General features: G+C 41.8%; 1 protein-coding gene across 1 annotated transcript in view; it reads left to right on the forward strand.

The window, feature by feature from the left end:
- Positions 1-20,730, forward strand: part of EndoG (Endonuclease G) — a 67,135-nt gene extending 46,405 nt beyond the window's left edge. Inside the window, exons 5-8 of the mRNA XM_045744978.2 lie at positions 7,801-7,913; positions 8,130-8,211; positions 9,769-9,867; positions 20,070-20,730. Of these exons, the coding sequence (XP_045600934.2) occupies positions 7,801-7,913; positions 8,130-8,211; positions 9,769-9,867; positions 20,070-20,174 (399 nt within the window). The 3' untranslated portion in view covers positions 20,175-20,730. The remainder of the gene's footprint in view (positions 1-7,800; positions 7,914-8,129; positions 8,212-9,768; positions 9,868-20,069) is intronic.
- The last annotated feature ends 675 nt before the right edge of the window (positions 20,731-21,405 follow it).

Below are 21,405 nucleotides of genomic sequence, written 5' to 3' on the forward strand. Positions count from 1 at the left end.
GTTGAATGGCTTTAAAGAGATGCTAATGTCCCAGGAGTGAATATGAGGATGAGGAGTGTGATGAGTGAAGAAGAGATTGTCCAGTCTGTTACTGGTGAGGCAGAGGATGACGATGGCAATGAGGAACCAACATCTCAGACCATGAAATACAGTTTACTCATGACCTATGTTGATGGATTAATTAATTTTTCATCCAACTGTGCTAATCCAGAAGTTGGAAATGTGTATCAGTACCTGAGGCAAACCAAGGAGCTGATCATAAAAGAGGCCAATGAACACAGGAGGCAAGGTAAACTGGATTCTTATTTTGTAAGAACAGCAAAGCATGGACCTTCATTCAATGAAGCCTCACAAGCAAGCCAAGAGCCTTCAACCAGTGAGGTCTCAGAGAGCAAGCCAAAATCCTTCAACTAGTTAGGTCTTGGGGAACAAGCCAAGATCCTTCAACCAGTTAGGTCTCAGAGATCCTTCAACCAGTGAGGTCTCAGGAAGCAAGCCAAGAGCCTTCAACCAGTTAGGTCTCAGGGAGCAAGCCAAGAGCCTTCAACCAGTTAGGTCTCAGGAAGCAAGCCAAGAGCCTTCAACCAGTGAGGTCTCAGGGAGCAATCCAAGAGCCTTCAACCAGTGAGGTCTCAGGGACCAAGCCAAGAGCCTTCAACCAGTTAGGTCTCAGGGAGCAAGCCAAGAGCCTTCAACTAGTAAGGTCTCAGGAAGAAAGCCAAGAGCCTTCAACCAGTGAGGTCTCAGGGAGCAAGCCAAGAGCCTTCAACCAGTGAGGTCTCAGGGACCAAGCAAAGAGCCTTCAACCAGTTAGGTCTCAGGGAGCAAGCCAAGAGCCTTCAACTAGTAAGGTCTCAGGAAGCAAGCCAAGAGCCTTCAACCAGTGAGGTCTCAGGGACCAAGCCAAGAGCCTTCAACCAGTGAGGCTTCGGCAGCTGGCAGTCAAAACTGACCTTGCCAAGCTCATATACTGTATAGTAATTTTAAGTGTTAATTTAAGTTTTGTATTAGAATAGGTTATGAAATTGTCAAGAATTCTTAACTTCAAGAAGTGTAGCATCAATAAAGAAGATGAATTACAACAAGATAAGTTAAGGTTTTTATTTGAAATTAATTAAAATTCTGTACAATACTTGAATATTTTATAATTATATGTGGCAATTCAAATTATGTTGGTTGTGGTAGAAACATTTTTGGAAATGTTTACTTTTGGACTTTGCTATTCAAATATCCTTTAGTCTGGAAAATGGGCCCATCTAGTCAGGAAGTCTTTCCCATATCGTCTGGACTAGCGAGCTAATAGAGTACTTTAAATGTAAAGTGCTCATAGGCCATTGCTCCCTTCGCCTCTAAGGAGACCAAGTTTTGGCTCGTGGTTCCTGGTGGGCATAAGAACTCCTGTGACTGATGACCCAAAACTAATATAGCGCACATATCAGTTCGGATAGCTTCAGGGTTCAGGGAGCTTCCAGGGCTCACCCAGAAAAATGGCACTTTATTACCTTCAAAGCTGGTTTTATCAACTGTGCTTATTCGCAAGCATAAATGTTGAACATAATTTGTTTCCTCTGAAACATGTTTCCAACACTGGTACCACTGTGCTTTGCCTTCCCTTCATTTGGGGAAGTGGCCTGACGGCTGAGTGGATAGCGCTCAAGATTCGTAGTCCTAAAGTTCCGGGTTCGATCCCCGGGGGAGACGGAAACAAATAGGCAGAGTTTCTTTCACCCTGATAAGCTAAGCTACCCAAGCTAAGAACTGGCAGGCTTGGGTAGCTGGCGAAGGGTCTGAGGCTCCTTCCCCCTCCCAGGGAGGGAAGGGGATAGGGTTGCGCAGACGGCAGAGCATTGGTAACGAAATGACATCATGCTCGTTTGCTTGTTTTTCTTCATGGGGAGTTCTATCCACTTGTTCGGCTTTGGTAGCAATTCTTAACCAGAACGAGGGAAGGTGTTTTGGGGCGCCTATCTTTATGGGTGCCCATCTTTATGGGTGCCCAACCCATAAACCCGATGGCAGACATAGAGTACTGTACTTCTAAATTATATATAAGGTGTCTCTATAGGCAATTTCTCCTCGTGCCTCTCTGAAGGGGCAAGGTTCTGGCTCATTGGACCCCGGTAGGCCTAGAACTCCATGTACATTGATGCCAAAAGCTAATACAGTACTCCATATCAGCCCAGATAGCTCTGGGGAGCCTCCGGGTCTCACCCAGAAAATAGTGTTTCATTACATTCAACGCTGGTTTTTTACAGTAAACTATATTCATAAACTAAATGTTATATACAGTGGGGGCCTCGATTTATGATGGTAATCCGTTCCCAGAGACGTATCGTAAGTCGAAATATCATAAGTCGAAGCAATTTTTCCCATAAGAAATAAAGGGAATTGAATTAATCTGTTCCCCACCCTCCGAAATATTAATTTGAAAATATATTTTATACTGAATACAATTTTTTCTCTAACTACAATACAGTACATATGTTTATCTTGCCTTTATGGAGGACTCTTGATGGTGTATGGAAGATGGTGAGGAGGGGGGAGTAGGAGAGGTGTTACTGTTTGGAAGGGGAGTCCCCATTATAACTCCATTATAACATCAGGCAGTGATGACTTTTCTGCGATACACCCTCTGGCACGTTTTGCCTGCATACCACTAGGACCTGCTTGTGGCTCTTTGCTTGCTTGTCATACTAAGAATCTGTATAAAGACACTTGTTTTTCCCTACGTTTTAACACTTGACTATAGTAAGACATCACATTGTCATTTAAAGGTCAATGCAATGGCCTGCTGCAGCTTTATCTAAGTGAGTTTTTTCAACAAAACTGCAGTTCTTCCCATACTTCACACATTTTTATAATGCGGAAGGGACATCCTCTACTGCCTCTACTCACAACTATTTTCTTAGGTTGAACCTTACCACTGACTTTCTTGGGACTCATGGCATGATATATAATAATCAGTTTTATGTTCAAAAAGCAAAAAATCACCACAAAAACAAAATTTCTTATAGGCGTGATTGTCCCTTAGCGGGCAGCTATAGTAAACCGAGGCAGGTCGGCTCGCGTGACCGGGAACCACGCGCTCAGTCGATCCACACGTGCGCCAACAAATATTATTAGTCGACGACACTATCGTAAGTCGAGTCGCATTTTTCGATCAAATTTACATCATAACTTGAAATTATCGTAAGTCGGGGCAATCGTAAGTCGAGGTGCCACTGTAATAGAAAATGAACATTATATGTGTAACAGTTCTCTTGTTACGTAAAGTATGGTGACAAATAAACACAGACACTAAGATACTATATATATATTTGGTCGAATATACAGAAGTACACAGGTGATACGTTGGTGTGAGTTGAGCGCACTGAGCGTTGGTACAGTATCTCGCAAGTGTCTGCTCTAGACCACACTTGAAAGTAGACTAGTTAATGTTCGCTACACCGCTGCTTATATTGCTCGGGCATCTCACCGTGTTGCCCGGGCAACGCCTCACCTCATTCATCTCCAAAGGTTGACAGGAACATTAACACTATATTTGGAGCGAGTATATTATTGGGATAATCTACTCGCTACAGAACTCCCCCTCCCAGGGGATGAAAGGAAAAATACTTGATCAAGGAACTTAGCTGGTCGGCGAATTGTACGCCCTGCTCGCGTTACATAACCATCAAAGTTAACTTCCTCCTCTTCGCTGATGTCATCTAACTGGGGTCGTAGGGTGGGAGGTCGCACAGGATCGTCCGTCGTCGCAGGATCAGGTTGTGGTGCGGCTGGTAACTGGGGTTGTAGGGTGAGAGGTCGTACAGGATCGTTCGTTGTCGTAGGATCAGGTTGTGGTGCGGCTGGTAACTGGGGTCGAAAAGTGAACTGCGTAGTCGGCGGATGTGTCTCTGGATTTAGCAGTGTCGCAAACGTTGAGACGAAGCCTGGAGCAGAGCAGAGAGCTGAGTGAGGCCGGAGTCGTGGAGCTCTATGTGGGAGAGCGTGGTGGCTCGATTGAGAATTGTGAGTGTCTAAACTCGGGGAGCGAGAGCGTGGCGGCTCGATTGAGAATTGTGAGTGTCTAAACTCGGGGAGGGAGAGCGTGGCGGCTCGATGCGGTCGTAGTCTGCTGTCTGCTCTGTGTCGAAGCTGTACCGTCTTGGGTTGATTAGGACTGTACACGCCGAGTACTACATTGTTGACTGTGGAAATTGTAGTCTGGTACTAAAAGATGTAGGCAGTGTGTGGACAAGCTCGGTGTAGCAGGAGAGAAGAATGTGCATAATTGTTGCGTCCTTGGGTCGCTGGTGGAGCATTTAGATCCGGGGCGGATGGGCTCGGGCACCAGGACATTAGGAGGTAATGTAGGCACGTAGTTAGGACAACGAGGTAATCACTGCTAGAGCTGAATTGTCCTGGAGGCGACGAAGAGTCGGAAACGCAAGCTGTAAGTCCTGTACTGCGCAAAGTGCTTGAGTCGGCAGAGTATCAGAATGCAGTGAACGTGTAGCTGCTCTTTCGTGATGACGAAAGAGCAGCTTTCGTGGGCGCCCCTGTAGAACAAGCAGTGCCCTGGCAGCGACGGAGAGTCGGCAGGGCAGGCTGTAGATCCCACATTATGTAGTTACTGATGAAGCTGCCAGATGAGTGAGTAGTGATCGTGGAGCAGCAAGCCGTAGTAGATGAAAATGCAGAGATGATCGCGATGAAAATCATAGCTGTGGCAAGGGTGTTGGCAACGTTCCACGACAGGTGGCTGCGGTCCACAGCAAGCAGCAGCAGTGGAGGTCCAGTGAGAGTCCATGTTGTAGTCCATCGTCGAAACTCTCTGGGGTCACCAATGTAACAGTTCTCTTGTTACGTAAAGTATGGTGACAAATAAACACAGACACTAAGATACTATATATATATTTGGTCGAATATACAGAAGTACACAGGTGATACGTTGGTGTGAGTTGAGCGCACTGAGCGTTGGTACAGTATCTCGCAAGTGTCTGCTCTAGACCACACTTGAAAGTAGACTAGTTAATGTTCGCTACACCGCTGCTTATATTGCTCGGGCATCTCACCGTGTTGCCCGGGCAACGCCTCACCTCATTCATCTCCAAAGGTTGACAGGAACATTAACACTATATTTGGAGCGAGTATATTATTGGGATAATCTACTCGCTACATATGCAACTCGTTCTCGCACTTTCTTAACCTATACCTATTATAGGTATAGGTTAAGTAATAATTGTAATTACAAAGCAATAAGATGCTTATCTTAACAAACTAAGAAGGTTAGGTAAGGTCGGTGTTTTCTATAAAACTTTTCAAGGTAAACTAAAATATTCACAATAAATTAGTATGTCACATATGCACGTATTTAATAAGTCAATATTGACTTATAGAAAGTGCGAGAACGGGTTGCAACATGCCATTCTGAGCCCATAATGAATAAAATAAAAATAGGTGACATTTTAAATAAGATACTCTAATTTGAAATTGTGAAATTTTTCATTTTTGTTAATATTTTATTTTTTATTTTATTTTCTGTTCACATTATGATGTTGATCCATTAGGAAAAGTTGAAGCATTTACCATGTAGATTATTCACAAAAAAATTGAGTGTGTTTGAGGAAGGTTGATAAATGGCTGATAAATTTTGCACCGGGCCCCTTAAGTCTAGCATGCCCGCAGTCTACCCTCAAACCCCATGATCTTCATAAATACAGTGGCACCTCAACTTACGATTGCCCCGACTTATGATAATTTCGAGTTAGGATGTAAATTTAATAAAAAAATGCGACTTGACATACGATGGTGTCGTTGACTAGCGACATTTGTTGGAACACATTCGGGACGACCGAGCGCATGATTCCCGGTCACGCAGGCCGACCTGCCTCAGTTTACTACAGCTGCCCACTTAGTGACGATCACGCCTATAAGAAATAATGTTTTGTGGTGATTTTTTGCTTTTTGAACATTAAAGTAATTATTATATATCACACCATGGGTTACAAGAAAGTCAGTGGTAAGGTTCAACATATGAAAACCCATGTAAGGATGACCATAGAGCAAAAACATGAGATCATTCATAAATATGAAGATGGTGTGTGGGTTGTTGATCTAGCTAGGCAGTACAACAAATCTCAGTCAATAATATCCACCATACTGGCTAAGAAAAAGTACATTATGAATGCTAAAGTGGCAAAAGGCGTATCAGTAATCACGAAACATAGAACACAAACACTTGAGGATGTTGAACAGTTATTATTAATTTGGATACACAGCAAGGAGTTAGCGGGTGATAGAGTTTCAGAGGCCATCATTTGTGAAAAAGCAAGGAAATTGCATGAAAACCTTTTAAAGAAAACTCTTGGAACGAGTGATGCAAATGCGTAAGAGTTTATGGCGAGCAGGGGATGGTTTGAGAAATTTAGAAAAAGAAGTGGCATTCATAGTATTCTGAGTATTGTATGTTGGGAGCTGGCGGAGGAACACAGCGAAGAACTGACCACCGAAGAACTTCACAAGGAGCAGCAACAAGAGACAGCTGAGGAAATTTCTTCAGGGGAGGAGGAGACAGTACATAATGTCCTTTCCTCATTAATTAAGAAAATGTGTACAGCATGGGAAGAATTGCAAACTTTTGCTGAAACAACTCGCCCAAATCACGGGGCAGTAGGCCGTTGCCTTAACCTTTTTAATGACATTGTGATGCTTCACTATAGACAAAAATTAAAACATGGAAAAACAAAAATCTCTGGAAAGGTTTTTAGTGAGACAAACAAGCAGTGAATCACAACCAGGTCCTAGTGGTATGCAGGCAAAACGTAAGAGAGCGTGTACCCCAGAGAAGTCATCACTGCCTGATGTTATAGTGGAAGGGGACTCCCCTTCCAAACAGTAACACCTCTCCTCCTTCCCCCTCATCACCATCTTCCATACGCATCATGAGTCTTCCATCAAGGTAAGATAAACATGTACTGTATTGTAGTTAGAAAAAAAACATTGTATTCAGTATAAAATGTATTTGTAAGTTAATATTTTGGAGGGTGGGGAATGGATTAATTCAATTCCCTTTATTTCTTATGGGAAAAATCTCTTCGACTTACGATATTTCGACTTACGATCCATCTCTGGGAACAGATTACCATCATAAGTCGAGGCCCCACTGTATGTAACTTTGGCCACTGTCTTTTCTAATATGTCCGAGAGTGATGTTGAAGCCCAGAGGTTTTGGCATTCTAATGGCCAGGTATTCATTCTAAGGGCCAGGTATTTGGTTAATACAATACTGAATTCCTGGTCCCAGTCAGTCGTGTGTGGCCTTGGGCCATGCTCCACAGCCTGGTTTTTCTTTGTTTAAGTCCGAGCATTGAATGTAATGAAATGCCATTTTCTGGAGGCTCCCTGCCCCCCTTCCCATCCTCCAGGTTCATTGGTTCATTGTGAGGTTGTTCATCAGGTCCAGAACTGACTTAGGGAGCCGGTTAGGAGCCGAGGCCAGGTCTCATAGTGGTGGTAATCGGTAATAATGAGTCTCAAGCTTGTTTAAATGAATCACTTGTTCTGTGTGACTCATTGTGGTAGTTGTTAAGTGGTTTTTGAGGCTTTGTTTTCTGTGAACCTAACAGTTGTCTGTATAGCTGCACTGACTATTTGGAGAATTTTTCTAGTGAGGGGACCAGGTTCTGGCTCTGGTCCCTGGCATGCCTAACAGAATTTAGCTATGACTGATGTGACCATTTTCTATTAATTTCTAGTATCTGTAGCTGGAATAGTTTTACTCAGAATAGTAAATATTTTTATATGCTTCATTTACAGGTAGGAAAAGGATTTAACCGAGACAAATGGAATGAGCTTGAAAAGTATTGCAGAAAAAAGGCGAGGCAGTATGAAAATGTCTACCTCTGTACTGGGCCACTGTACTTGCCCAGGTTGTACTTCTAAATCATTAATAGTTCTTGTTAAAGCATGTCAATGTAAAATACATAAAAGCCTAGTGAATTTAGCATAAGATGTATAATGATATTGCTATATTCTTTTGCAAAAGTTATCTGTTGGTACTGAAAATAGATAGTCTATGAAGTAATAAGCAGATTTAAGCAGATTTTAGATTTAATGTAATACAGTAATTGGTTTATTTATTTCAGACGAGAGGATGACGGGAAATTGTACGTTAAATATCAAGTGATAGGACAAAATCACGTTGCAGTTCCGACTCACTTTTTTAAGGTATGCAATATCAGGTATTATGTGTGTCATAAGTAGTTATATACCTCCTATTTGAACACCTCATGACCAAGATGAGGTGTCAAACAAGCCATAATGTCAGAGTGAGAATAACTTACTAGTAATAAACTGTGCTTTCTGCCCTGTCTTCCCTGTATATTTTATCATACAGTCTTATAACTTTTAGTGGTTTCAACACAACTCTGGAAGGTTACTTCAATCATCCACAATTTAGGAACATCCAATCATACAAACACCCTCCCATGTCCCAATTTTAGCATTTCAATCGACTATGCAAACCTTCTTTGTCGCCCCATAACACACAATCGGTCATACTTTTATGTCTACACAGCTGCAGGGAGTCATCCTTATGTCTACACAGCTGTATGGAGTCATCCTTATGTCTACATAACTGCATTGAGTCATCCTTATACCTCCACGTGACCTGCGGGTGCCGTGGGGCCAAACCACGCTGCCCAGTCAGCAGTACTCTCATGACAAATGTTAACCCATACTGCTTTGTGTGGATTATTTCAGCTGCTTATCAAGGAAAAAATACCCATGATAATGGCTGATGAACTGGTGCCAAGGAAGAGGCAATTCATTACCTTACAAATGAAGTTGTAGATAATCAAGTCCTCTGAGAAAAGAGAAACAAGGCAGAACACATCTCTTGCATTAACGACTAATCAGTCAGAACAACTATCAAGGACGAAACTCAAATTTTCGAGCATCTCCTCGTTATCTTGAGGTTATCTTGAGATGATTTCGGGGCTTTAGTGTCCCCACGGCCCGGTCCTCAACCAGGCCTCCACCCCCAGGAAGCAGCCCGTGACAACTGACTAACACCCAGGTACCTATTTTACTGCTAGGTAACAGAGGCATAGGGTGAAAGAAACTCTGCCCATTGTTTCTCGCCGGCGTCTGGGATCGAACCCAGGACCACAGGATCACAAGTTCAGCGTGCTGTCTGTTCGGCCGACCGGCTCCCTTTTTAAGTAATTAAGGGTAATAAAACTTTTAAAATAATTAAGGGTAAGTAATAACTTGAACATAGTTTTGTAGAGTAGATTTGGGTGAATTAGGTATAAAATTTATTTTGAAGTGAAGTTTTTGGGGACTCAGGAACGGATTAATTCATTTCCCATTATTTCTTATGGGGGAAATTCAGCTTCGCTTTATGAATTTTTGGGTTATGAACCGTCTCAAGGAACAGATTAAATTCTTAAACCGAGGTACCCCTGTAAAACAAAATTGTTTCCATTGTATTGGAAACTATTATAAAATACTGTATTATAACTACTAAAAATATTTTTGTATTTTAACAAAATTGTAAATTTATTAGAAAATCCTAGTTGTATTGGTGTTGATGGTGTCATGACATAGTGGTTGAGGGCGCTATCATGGGAGTACCAAGTGAGTGTGTTGGAATCCTCCTCAAGGCTCCTACTGATTTTCTCCCTGATACATCACGTTAATGTGATTTCATTGTGCAAGTAAATTTATATTTAATCATCATCTTGTCATATATCACTGTTTTCCTAATTTCTGTCCTAACAGGTTATGGTGTGTGAGGCCAAGACTGGGGAGCTGGAGCTCGAGTCATTCGTACTCCCCAATGTTGACATTGATAATGGAATACCACTTTCTACTTTTTACGTAAGTTTTCACTGCCTGTATTCCATATTTCATTTACCATATGACATAGAACAGTGTGTCATTTCACTTAATACTGTATACATTTAGTTGAAGTTAATAGATTTTCCTACAGTGAGGTCTGTCCATCTGTTACTCTCTTCTCTTCTTCAGTAATTGACACCTTCAAATGACCTACGGATATTCTAGCAACATCCATAATTTGTTTTCCTGATCACTCATTCCCACATTCACTCATCTTTCTGGGCAAGATCACTCTGCTTTTCTGAACGTATTTCACCAGCACAAGCAGCACTTACAAACACAGCAGGCTCCTGGTGATGCTCTTATAGCCTACTGAAGACAACTACCCTTTGCAAAATGTCTTTGTCTTCATTGGAACGGGGAGCTTGTAGAGGTCAAAGATACACCCACTACTGAGGCGTATCACTATGAAAATAGTGTACCATTCAGTACATGCAACCTGTCTCCAAGCATTGTTTGGCAGTACATAATCACTAAACAAAATTTTAAACTAGCCTGACAGTCATTAGCCACTAATCCACTATCCGCTGCCATCACCAGATTGAATCCCTACCCATCCAAGGCCCAGTGGAAAAGGGTCACGTCACATTTCGTCTGACATAGGCATTAACACAGCTTTCTGGTATCCTGGCTAAAACCAAAATTGGCTCTCCTTAGGACTTTGTCCACGTGTAGGGACCAATGCTTTACAATTCTTTCGTAGAATGTTTGGCAATCACCTTGTGTAACTCAGGCTTTAATGATTACTTCATTTCAGGGTTCTCTTGCCTGATGCTAACTGTGAAGACTATAAAGTACCAAAGAAATCTCCAGTGAGATTTTCATGTTTCAATCCATAGGAAGACATATTTTGAATCAAACTTGTATCTAGTAGTTCGTAGCAATTTGATTGGCATGCAAGGCTCTGGATGGAGAGTGATATCGCTAGTGTTCCCATGAATGCCTAATATGTTGCTTCTGTGCCTTGTGAGGGTGCAGAAAATATTTTGTTTCTGTAATGTATTAGAAAAAAAGTAAGAAAATTGCAAGAGTGAGGAGTGAGGGGTGGAGAGTGAAGGAAAGAGTTGTCAGGTGAAAGGGAAATTTAATGATCAAGAAAATGGGATGGGGGGTAGACTTAGAGAAAGGGACAGTGGAAGTAGAGGAAGATGAGTGGAAAGAGTTAGTAAGAAGGGCTAGCATGAATTAATAGATAAAGTGTAGATAGAAGGGAGAGGTTAGTGGATGGAAAGAGTTAGAAGGAAGATTAGAAGAAGTGCTGCCACTATCCATTCAAGAGTATTTAACCCCTTAACTGCACGGCCTCCAAATATGACACCCCCCCAGTGTGCAAGAAATAAAATCTCTGGTAAAAAATCATTTCTGGTTTTATAGTGTCAAAAACCCTTCACTGAGTAAGGGTATAGTAACAGAAGGTCGAAATTGTAAGTACTTTAGCTGCTATGGGGTTCGTAAGTTCGTGCGTGACGTTGTCATTCCCTGGTCGCCTATGGCATACGCCCCCATTGCCGGTAGGATGCTCGGGCAGGATGCGTGAGTTGCCGCAAATATATTTTTGCTCATTTTCTGCGCACAGTTCCAAATATATTTTATATGCTTTTATGTGCCAATCCTATGTATAATGAAAACGTGCACTATATTATGGCAGTAGAACATCCGTACTGTCCGAAGACCCTGTGTTACGTACATGACACATGTGAACACATTTCCGGCACATATTTCCATCGTATTATGCTAATTTATGTATATATACAATTTATTTACACACTGTACACTATCACACACTATATACATTCACCATGAACACACTCAGAACTCCGTGAGTGTCAGCTGCCACACACTCCTCCAACATTCAGTCTCTCCCTCACTCCTCCAACATCTTACTTGCCAACATTGCTCCTCCCACCATACTGTTATTGTTTGTATTACACTATTTACACATGTTATGTATACCTATCTATATGTTTTATTCACCAGAACTATGCAAGTAAGCCAGTATTGTGTCCAAACTTTACAGTGGCCACCATACACTGTATGAGAAATCACACAGCAGCCAGCAGACGACGCTACTATTACGTCACCTCTCTTACCAAATAGCTCCTCCCAACATACTCCTGTTGCTGTTACTACACTATATACACACATTGTATATACCCATGTACAAATGTGTTCACCATAGTGAACTACTAAGCTAGTATAATGAGCAAAACAAGAGTGGCTGCCACACAGTGAGGCTACCTCGATTCTCTCCCTCGCTCCCTCACCACAATTACTCCTCCCACAATACTATGCACATATGTACATGGGTACACACACACAGAGAAGATTCAGCAGTTAGAGAAGATGTTAGAGAAGATTCAGAGGTATGCCACCAAGCTCGTCCCGGAACTGAGAGGAATGAGCTACGAGGAAAAGCTAAAGGTGCTGAACCTCACATCCCTGGAAAACAGAAAAGTAAGGGGAGACATGATAACCACCTACAAAATTCTCAGGGGAATTGACAGGGTGGACAAAGACAAACACTTCAGCATGGGTGGGACACAAACAAGGGGACACAGGTGGAAACTTAGTACCCAGATGAGCCACAGAGACGTTAGAAAGAATTTTTTCGGTGTCAGAGTAGTTAATAAATGGAATGCATTAGGAAGTGATGTGGTGGAAGCTGGCTCCATACACAGTTTCAAATGTAGATATGATAGAGCCCAATAGGCTCAGGAATCTGTACACCAGTTGATTGACAGTTGAGAGGCGGGACCAAAAAGCCAAAGCTCAACCTCCACAAGCACATTTAGGTGGGTACACATTGTATATACCCATGTTCATATGTGTTCACTATAGCAAACCACTAAGCTAGTATGATGAGCAAAACAAGAGTGGCTGCCACACAGTGAGGCTACCGCGATTCTCTCCCTCGCTCCCTCATCACAATTACTCCTCCCACAATACTACGCACAGTGCTTATTATCACCACAATCCTGCTGTTATCACAATACTGGTCACTAAATCCTGTAAATTCATAATTGACCGCAAGTTTATTTTGTAAAGGAACCTAAGAAGTCGTTTGAGTTTCCTAGATGAACGAAATAATGCTGTGGTGCTGTGGCTAGCGCTGTGAACATCGTGAACAGCATTGAATCACTAATATTTGAACATTGTACAGTCATTATCACACTCAGGCTCTTCTGTAATACTATCATGGCTAAATAATACAAGTTATATATATACTGTCTCCACTCGATCATCCGGACTATATGGGAAGGACCCCCAGCCGGATTAGCACGTTTTTCGGATAATGGTACTTTTTCACCTACGAGTCCAAAACTAACCATTTCCAACTATTTTTATACTACAAATAACATAACTTGAATTGACATGCCACATATAATTATTAAATATTCAACTAGAAACCTCAACTTACATTTTTGTTGTTCGTCTTCTTGATTGATGACACATCTTGAAGTTAAAAATTCTTGACAATTTACGTAACTTATAGTAACACAACACTAAAATTAACACTTAAAATTACTGTACAGTTCATTAGGCAAAGTTAGTTCTCACTGTCTGCTGAGGATGCCTCACTGGTTGAAGGCACTTGGGTTGCGTGTGCCGCCTCACTTGTTGAAGGCGCTTGGGTTGCGCGTGCCGCCTCACTTGTTGAAGGCGCTTGGGTTGCGCGTGCCGCCTCACTTGTTGAAGGCGCTTGGTTTGATTTTCGTACCATATATGAATCAAGTGTTGCTTGCCTTCTGTGTTCACTGGCCAGTTGTATGATGAGCTCTTTTGTTCGCCTAAGGTACGGATACATGTTTCCAACCTCTGGATGAGCACAATTTGATGAAAAATTTATTAATCCGTCAACATACGTCATGAGTACACTGTATTTCGTGGTCATTGGTGTTGGTTCTTCACTGCCTTTTTCATCCTCTTCGTCCACCTCACCAGTAGCAGACTGTAGAATCTCGTCTTCACTCATCACACCATATCCTGGATCATTGGCATCTTGTTCAAGCCAATCAACCACATCCTGTCTTTCTAAGTTTTCGCCGGCATTTCTAAACATTCCATGGATTTCATCTGTAAATCCTTCAAAATCCATTTCTTCATCTTCCTCATTTCTGAACGTAGACGTCAGGAGTTTTTTCCAGGAATTTTTCAAAGTCGATTCCTTTAATTCACTCCACACCTTGGCCCAGTTATAGATGGCTTCCTTGATTGTATAGTTCTTCAAATTCTGAAGGTTTTTTTTAGCCCTGTTATCCACACCGAGTTCAATATCTTCCGGAAGAGGCAAAACCACCAAAACTTCGTTTAGCATTTTTTTGGTGTACAGCCTCTTCATAGCACAGATAACTCCCTGATCCATAGGCTGAATGAGAGAGGTTGTGTTAGGAGGAAGTGCCATACACGTTATCTTGCCATCATGTGAGGTTAACGTGTCAATTCTGGGGTGGGCAGGCGCATTATCAAGCAACAGTAAAGCCCGAACTTCGCTTGGCCTTATTTTGAGTTTCTTAATTTGATAGGCACGAACTTCCCTGCAGAACACGTCATGAAACCAGGAAAGAAAGATCTGTGTAAACCATGCATTTTTTGAGTTATAATATTTCACTGGCAGTCTGTCCATGCAATGTTGCAAGGCTCTTGGTTTCTTAGATTTGCCAACAATTGCACACGTGATTCTGTCTGTGCCGTCGGCATTCGCACACATCATGGCTGAGAGCCTGTCCTTGCAAACCTTACGTCCTGGCACACAACCCTCACTCCTCATTGCTAGAGTTTTTTCTGGTAAACTCCTCCAATACAACCCAGTTTCATCTGCATTATAAATTTGATACGAATATATATTATTTGCCACAATATATTCTCGTAATTTATGTTTAAATGGTTCTACACTGCTTTCATCTGCACTCAGTTTTTCACCAACAATTTTCCTCTTCACAATATTGTGCCTACCATTGAACCTTGCAACCCACCCTTCACTCACTTCGAAATTCTTTATTCCAAGACTTTCAGCAAATCTACTTGCAGCATTTTGTATTTCTTGGCCGCGAATTGTCACGCCAGCTGTGCGGTGCTGAGCAAACCACTTGTACACAGCCTCATCCAACTGCACATGCGTCGAAGTTTTCATAGTTTTTCTACCACAACCTCTGCTAGTGCTTGCACCTTCACTTTCACAGGTTGAAATGAATTGCATAAGTTTCTCTTTTTGTTTCCTTATATCAGAAACAGTACTAGTGCCTATATTAAATTCCTTGGCAACACTTGAGGTCGACCAGCCATGTTCACAAAGTTGTATAACACATAGCTTGTCCTTAAGTGTTAGGACAACCTTCTTCCTCTTATCACATCCAGAACGATTCATGCTGCTACCAGACATAGTCTTGGCCAAAAATGTTCAAAGTTACTATGAAAATAAAAAAGTTATTTAAAAAAATATTTCACTAATGGCGCGGCACTGTGGTGTAACACGAGGTTAGAGAGCACATGGCTTGACCAGGCCTGGACGGGTCCAGTCGGGGCAGGGAGGAGGCACGTTACGTAGGCCGCCAGGAGGAAAAAAAAAATATATTTTTGAAGGAAACTTCAGCCTGTGCAAATTGTTTTTAGGAAACTTGTATGGAATTTTTTATTACATAATTACTAGTATTTATTTTGATTTTGGCTATGATGAATTGTTCTAAAATTGATAGTAATTACTGTACTGTAGTGTATAGGCCACTCCCCATCCCCCCACCCCCACCTACACCATGCGCCTCGAGTCTCGGGCAGACGGGATTAATACCGTATGGCCCGCCTTATGTTTTCATATACGGACAAAGGCACGATTATCCGGGGGACTGACCGGATAGTGTAATTTCTGCAGAAAATTAACTGGGCCCCAACATTTTATCCGACTAAACCTGCTTTAATCCGGTCCCTGTGGCTATTTTGGCCGGATATTGTGATAACTTTATCCGATCGCGATTTTGGCCGTATAAGGGCGTTTTCCGGATGTTTGAATCCCGGATAATCGCGGGGTTACAGTATATATATATATATATATATATTTTGACATTATTAGGTGATGCTGTGGTCACAAGCTGAACAGCAATGCTGTGAGCTCATGCTGCGTGCGCCAGCCATGGTTGCTCACTCACTACTGAGTTTCTCACACCCGGGAATGTGGACCACAATTTTTTTTTAAAGATGGCGTCTGTTTACAAGAGGCCTGAGGAAGCTGATGTGACCCCCATGTAGCCGCAGGAGTTTTGAATGGAACGTGAAAAATACAAATACCTGGAGGCGCATAGCGCACCCCAGACGTGGGCCTGCAGGTACGTTGCGCAGTTAAAGGGTTAAAAAACAAGGAATGGAACTTGTGTGTTCAGCAGTATTAAGTGATGTAATCAGCAATAACTGCAAGCATTTAATCATACCATTAATCATTAAGTAAAACTCCAGTGCTCTCCACTCTAGCTTTCACTGTATCATAAGGCAAGACATGAATCCAAGATTAAAGGTGTCAAAATTAAAGACAATTTAAAAATCAGTTAAGCAATTATTAATTTATTATCTATTCATGAAAATTCAATCGTATGAATATCATAATTTAATCAGTTCCCTTCACTTTCAAATATAAACATTAATTCAGATTTTGAGTCAACACGCAAGAAATTGTGAGCAACAAGGATGACTGACCCTGATATTACGCAACATATAACTTTGGGAAACACAAAATACATCAATTTTACAATTCAACTCACCAAAGTCTTTGAGTAAGATAGTTAAGAGAGGGGGAGAAGGTAGTATGGCTGACAGTATGGCCGAGGCTATTTCCATCCCCCCGCCGGCACTCGGTTGGTAATCTTGGGCATGGTATTTTATCAAATCACCTCATTCTTTGGGGCACACATGAGGAACACAAATGCGAACAAGCCTGAATGGTCCCCAGGACTATATGCAACTGAAAACTCACACCCCAGAAGTGACTCGAACCCATACTGCCAGGAGCACTCTGCTGGCATACAGGATCCCTTAACCGCTCGATCAACACGACCAGACAAAAGAGGATGGTAGCCGAGGCTATTTCCATCCCCCCGCCGGCACTTGATTAAAAAATAACAAGAGGGTAGAAGATAGCACTGAAAACCCCTTGAGGTTCTTGAGGTTCTCTTGAGGTTCTCCCCTGCGACATGTACAATCACAGGGGCCTAGCAGAGGGCCACCAAACACTACCAGTGGAACTATAGCCACACTAGGCAGACCCCCACCAGGCAAATGAAAATAAAAACAAAAGAAAATTCCTGCAAAAGTACACCGTCTCCAGAGGCAACAGGAACCGGTCGCCGCTTAGGTGGCAGGTCACGCAACACCTTGATGCCCTAACCAGCACAATACCAGTCCCTACCCAGGGCCAAACAAGGGCCCCAAGTCCCAGCTGGCCCCAAGGGCGAGGCAAATGCCGAGCAGCAAGAACCTCTACAGGAATGGTTCCCGAACTCCCCAGGGAAGATAACCCTGTCACGCAAGGGCAGTACTCACAGGGCGCTTAGGGAAGGAAGCCCCTAAGCGCATGCAGTCCCGGCACTGATGAGGTACTCCTGGCCACCGCACAACACAACACACGGCAGTGAACGCCACACAAGGCAAACACCGCCTAGGAAACTGAGGCCAGAGAAGCGTCTATCCCGGTTGACATTAGCTTACGAATTGAAGCTAGGCAACCGGCAAGGTAGATCCGGGGCTCCCCCCTTTCCTCTCGGGGTGGGGAGGGCTGCGCCAACGATCGGCGAGACAGTAAAGTGTGATGTTTGCTTGTTTACTTGTTTCCTTGGGATTGTAGGAGTTTCTACCTCTCTGTTCGGTTTTTTGTTTTAGTTTTTTACCATGTGGTGGTTTGCTTTGTTATGCCTACCTTTCTGAGTGCCTAACCCCGGTCGATGGCAGATAAGGAAAACCCCAACCACAAGGGGGTTTTCCAGGGCCATTGCTCCCTGAAACCTCTCTGAAGCGGCCAGGTTCTAGCGCTGGTCCTTGCTAGGTCTGAACTCCTTAGCTAATGTCCTGGTCTAATATAACATACATTAGCCCGATAAGCTCCAGGGAGCCTCCGGGGCTCACCCAGAAAATGGCGTTTCATTACATTCAACGCTGGGTTTTTTCTAACTACAATACAGTACCAAAGTTTCTCTTACCTTTATGGAGGGCTCTTGATGGCGTATGGAAGATGGTGATGAGGGGGAAGGAGGGGAGTTGTTACTATTTGGAAGGGGAGTCCCCTTCCATTATCACATCAGGCATGATGTTTTCTCTGGGGTACTTTCTCTCCTACGTTTTGTCTGAATACCACTAGGACCTGGTTGTAGTTCAGTGCTTGTTTGTCTCACTACAAATTTGTCAAGATACATTTGTTTTTCCCTTTATTTTAACATTTGTCTGTAATGATGCATCACAGTGTCATTGAATAGGTTAAGGCAACGACGTACTGCAGCTTGATTTGGGTGAATCGTTTCAGCAATGGTTTGCAAGTCTTCCCATGCTGCACATATTTTCTTAATTGTTGAGGAAGATACATTCTGTGCTCTTGTTTCTGCTCTATGGTCATTCTTACATGGGTTTTCATATGTTAAGTCTTACCACTGACTTTCCTGGGACTCATTACATGATACTGTATATAATAATTATCTTAATGTTCAAAATGCAAAAAATCACCACAAAAGTGGAATTTCTTATAGGCACGATCGTCACTAAGCGGGCAGCTGTAGTAAACTGAGGCAGGTCGGCCGGGTGACTGGGAACCACGCGCTCAGTCGACCTGAACGTGTACCAACAAATATCGGAAGTCGACGACACCATCGGATGTCGAGTCACATTTTTCGATGAAATTTACATCGTAACTCGAAATTATCATAAGTAGGGACAATCGTATGTCGAGGTGCCACTGTATAATAACTGAAAACTCACAACCCAGAAGTGACTTGAACCCATACTGCCAGGAGCACTATGCATCTGGCGTACAGGACACCTTCACCACTCGACCATCACGACCGTTCAAATCTTTTGAACAGTCGTGTGAGGAGTTCCCTCACTCCTTTTGCTGTTATTACACTGTATATACACGTTATATATAAGTGTCTACATTTGTGTTCACCATAATGAACCACTAAGTTGGTGTGCTGAGTGGCAGTGGCAGCCAGTGGCAGCCCACCACTGGCTGCCACTTCCTCCCTCCCACACCTCACCTGACTCGCCACCATTCTCCTCCCACCATACTGTTTTTGTTTTTATATACAGACATCATGTATAAGTATTTGAATGTTTTGTTCACCATAGCGAACAACTAAGCTGGTATAGTGAGTCCAGACAGTAAAAGGTGGTTACACAGAGTCAGCAGACAATGCTACCTTCCTCCCCACCAAGATTACCCCTCCCACTACAGCACTAATTATCACAACAATTCTGCTATTATCAGAATCCTGGTCATTTTTATAACAGTCAGGGGTCTTCTGTAATAATATCATCACTAAATAATAGCATGAACATATATATTATGGCTTTTTAGGCGATGCTGTGGTCACAAGCTGAACAGCAGTACTGTGAGTTCATACTGCGTGCATCAGGCTTGTTGGCTCACTCAATACTGAGGCCCTCACACCCGGGAATTTGGCCTACAATTTAAAAAAAATGGCGTCTGTTTACAAGAGCCCTGATGAAGGTGAGGTGAACCCCGTGTATCCGCGGGCCGTTTATATCTTGCGTAGTACTCAATACATCATATGATGTGATGCGCATTTTATAGCAAGTCACTCAACACATCATATGATGTGTTGCACAATTTAAGGGTTAAATCACTGTGACAAGGTCACTGACATATTCATGTTGCCAGTCACCAATACCCTTCTGGCTGTCTACTCATTATGTGAAATCACAAATTTTCAATCAAATCCATTTGTTCCCAATATGCTATCTTTTACTGTCTTGCTAAAAGTTAATGGAACTCAACTCACATACTCATAACCTGCTCTACATTACGTAACGACTTTGATAACCTCTGACACCGGAGCTTCTGAAAATACAACTATCCAGATCAAAGGTGTGTGTGTGTGGTGGTCGGGTAATGTTTATATGAATACCACTATCTACAGGTATATTTACAAATAGCGAAAGCTGTAGAGATTGATAAATATCCAACATTTCAGGTTTCAACGGATGTCATAGAACGAGCATCAGGTCTTCTGTTCTTTGACAAGATCAACAAGAAAAAGTTCAGGCAGATAAATGGAAAGACAATTGGTTGGTTTTAAGCTTAAACTACATAAATGTATACAAAACTTATCAAAGTGATAATTTTATGAAATCTTATATAATTATTGTTTATCTATATAAAAATCTGTTTTGTGTAAAGAACTATATTAATATGTGTTTGTTATCATCAGTTATATGCAAATTTTTGTTTTATCTTTCAAAATATGAGTGTTTTAAAAATAATATTGATTCAAATATGAATTAGTATTGTTTCAGTAAGCAATATAATTTTTGAAGTTTTTACTTCATAAAAATTTGTTCTTAATATTATAAAAGTTTATTAAATTATGTAAGAAACAGAGTATAATTTAGATAGTGAATGATTTCATGACATTTTTATGAAAGCAGAGATAATATAACACAGTAATTGTTTTTGTATGTTTTGTCATTTGATATAGACAAAGTAATTTACATAATGTAAGTTCTTACAAGAATGTAAGAACTCTTGTATGTATCTCAAAAAAAAAATAAAAAAAATAATCTAAAAGTTGTATATATTGAAGTGTATATAAAAAATTATTTGTAAAATAATTAAATAAAATATTGCATTTTAAATTTCTTTGTATATTCCTGAAACATTGTATATTGCTTTACAATACAACTCTCACAGTTTGATCATATTCTTGAGAACAATTTGGATGGCAACTGTCACCCTCTTCAGTTAAGGTTCAGGGCATAATGATTGGAAAATGGGTCTGCAGGCATAAAACATTAAGAAACACACATTAGTTTTCTACACTGTAGGTTTATAATAATTAATAATTATATACCTACAGTGTTAGACTACTGTGTATTTCTTAATGTTTTAGGGCCTGTTTGATCGCCACGTTTAGAGATTCACGTAAATTTGATATTCACCTTAATTATACTAAACGAACATTAAATGTAGTGAACTCCTCTTTCTGATGGGCACTTTTGTAGCTCCCTATGTTGCACACCTGGATACTTCTCAAGTCTACAATACCACATCAGGCACTATTGATTCATGAGCCTACTACCACCAGAATTTGGTTCCCTCAATAGTGTGTGCCTGACAGTGCTATGATTATGGTCTCCCTGGTGGCACAGAGAGTGTGCCCCACAGTGCCACCCTCTCCTTGGTGGCACTTGGGAGTGTGGTAATAGTGCCATAATTATGGTCTCCCTGGTGGCACTTGGGAGTGTGTCCCACATGTGGGGAAATCTACTGGTGATTGATTTGATTATTATTTTAAGAGATTGTATTTGTTA

Source organism: Procambarus clarkii, chromosome 8 (genome assembly GCF_040958095.1).
Source record: "Procambarus clarkii isolate CNS0578487 chromosome 8, FALCON_Pclarkii_2.0, whole genome shotgun sequence".
In the NCBI taxonomy this organism is placed as follows: domain Eukaryota; kingdom Metazoa; phylum Arthropoda; class Malacostraca; order Decapoda; family Cambaridae; genus Procambarus; species Procambarus clarkii.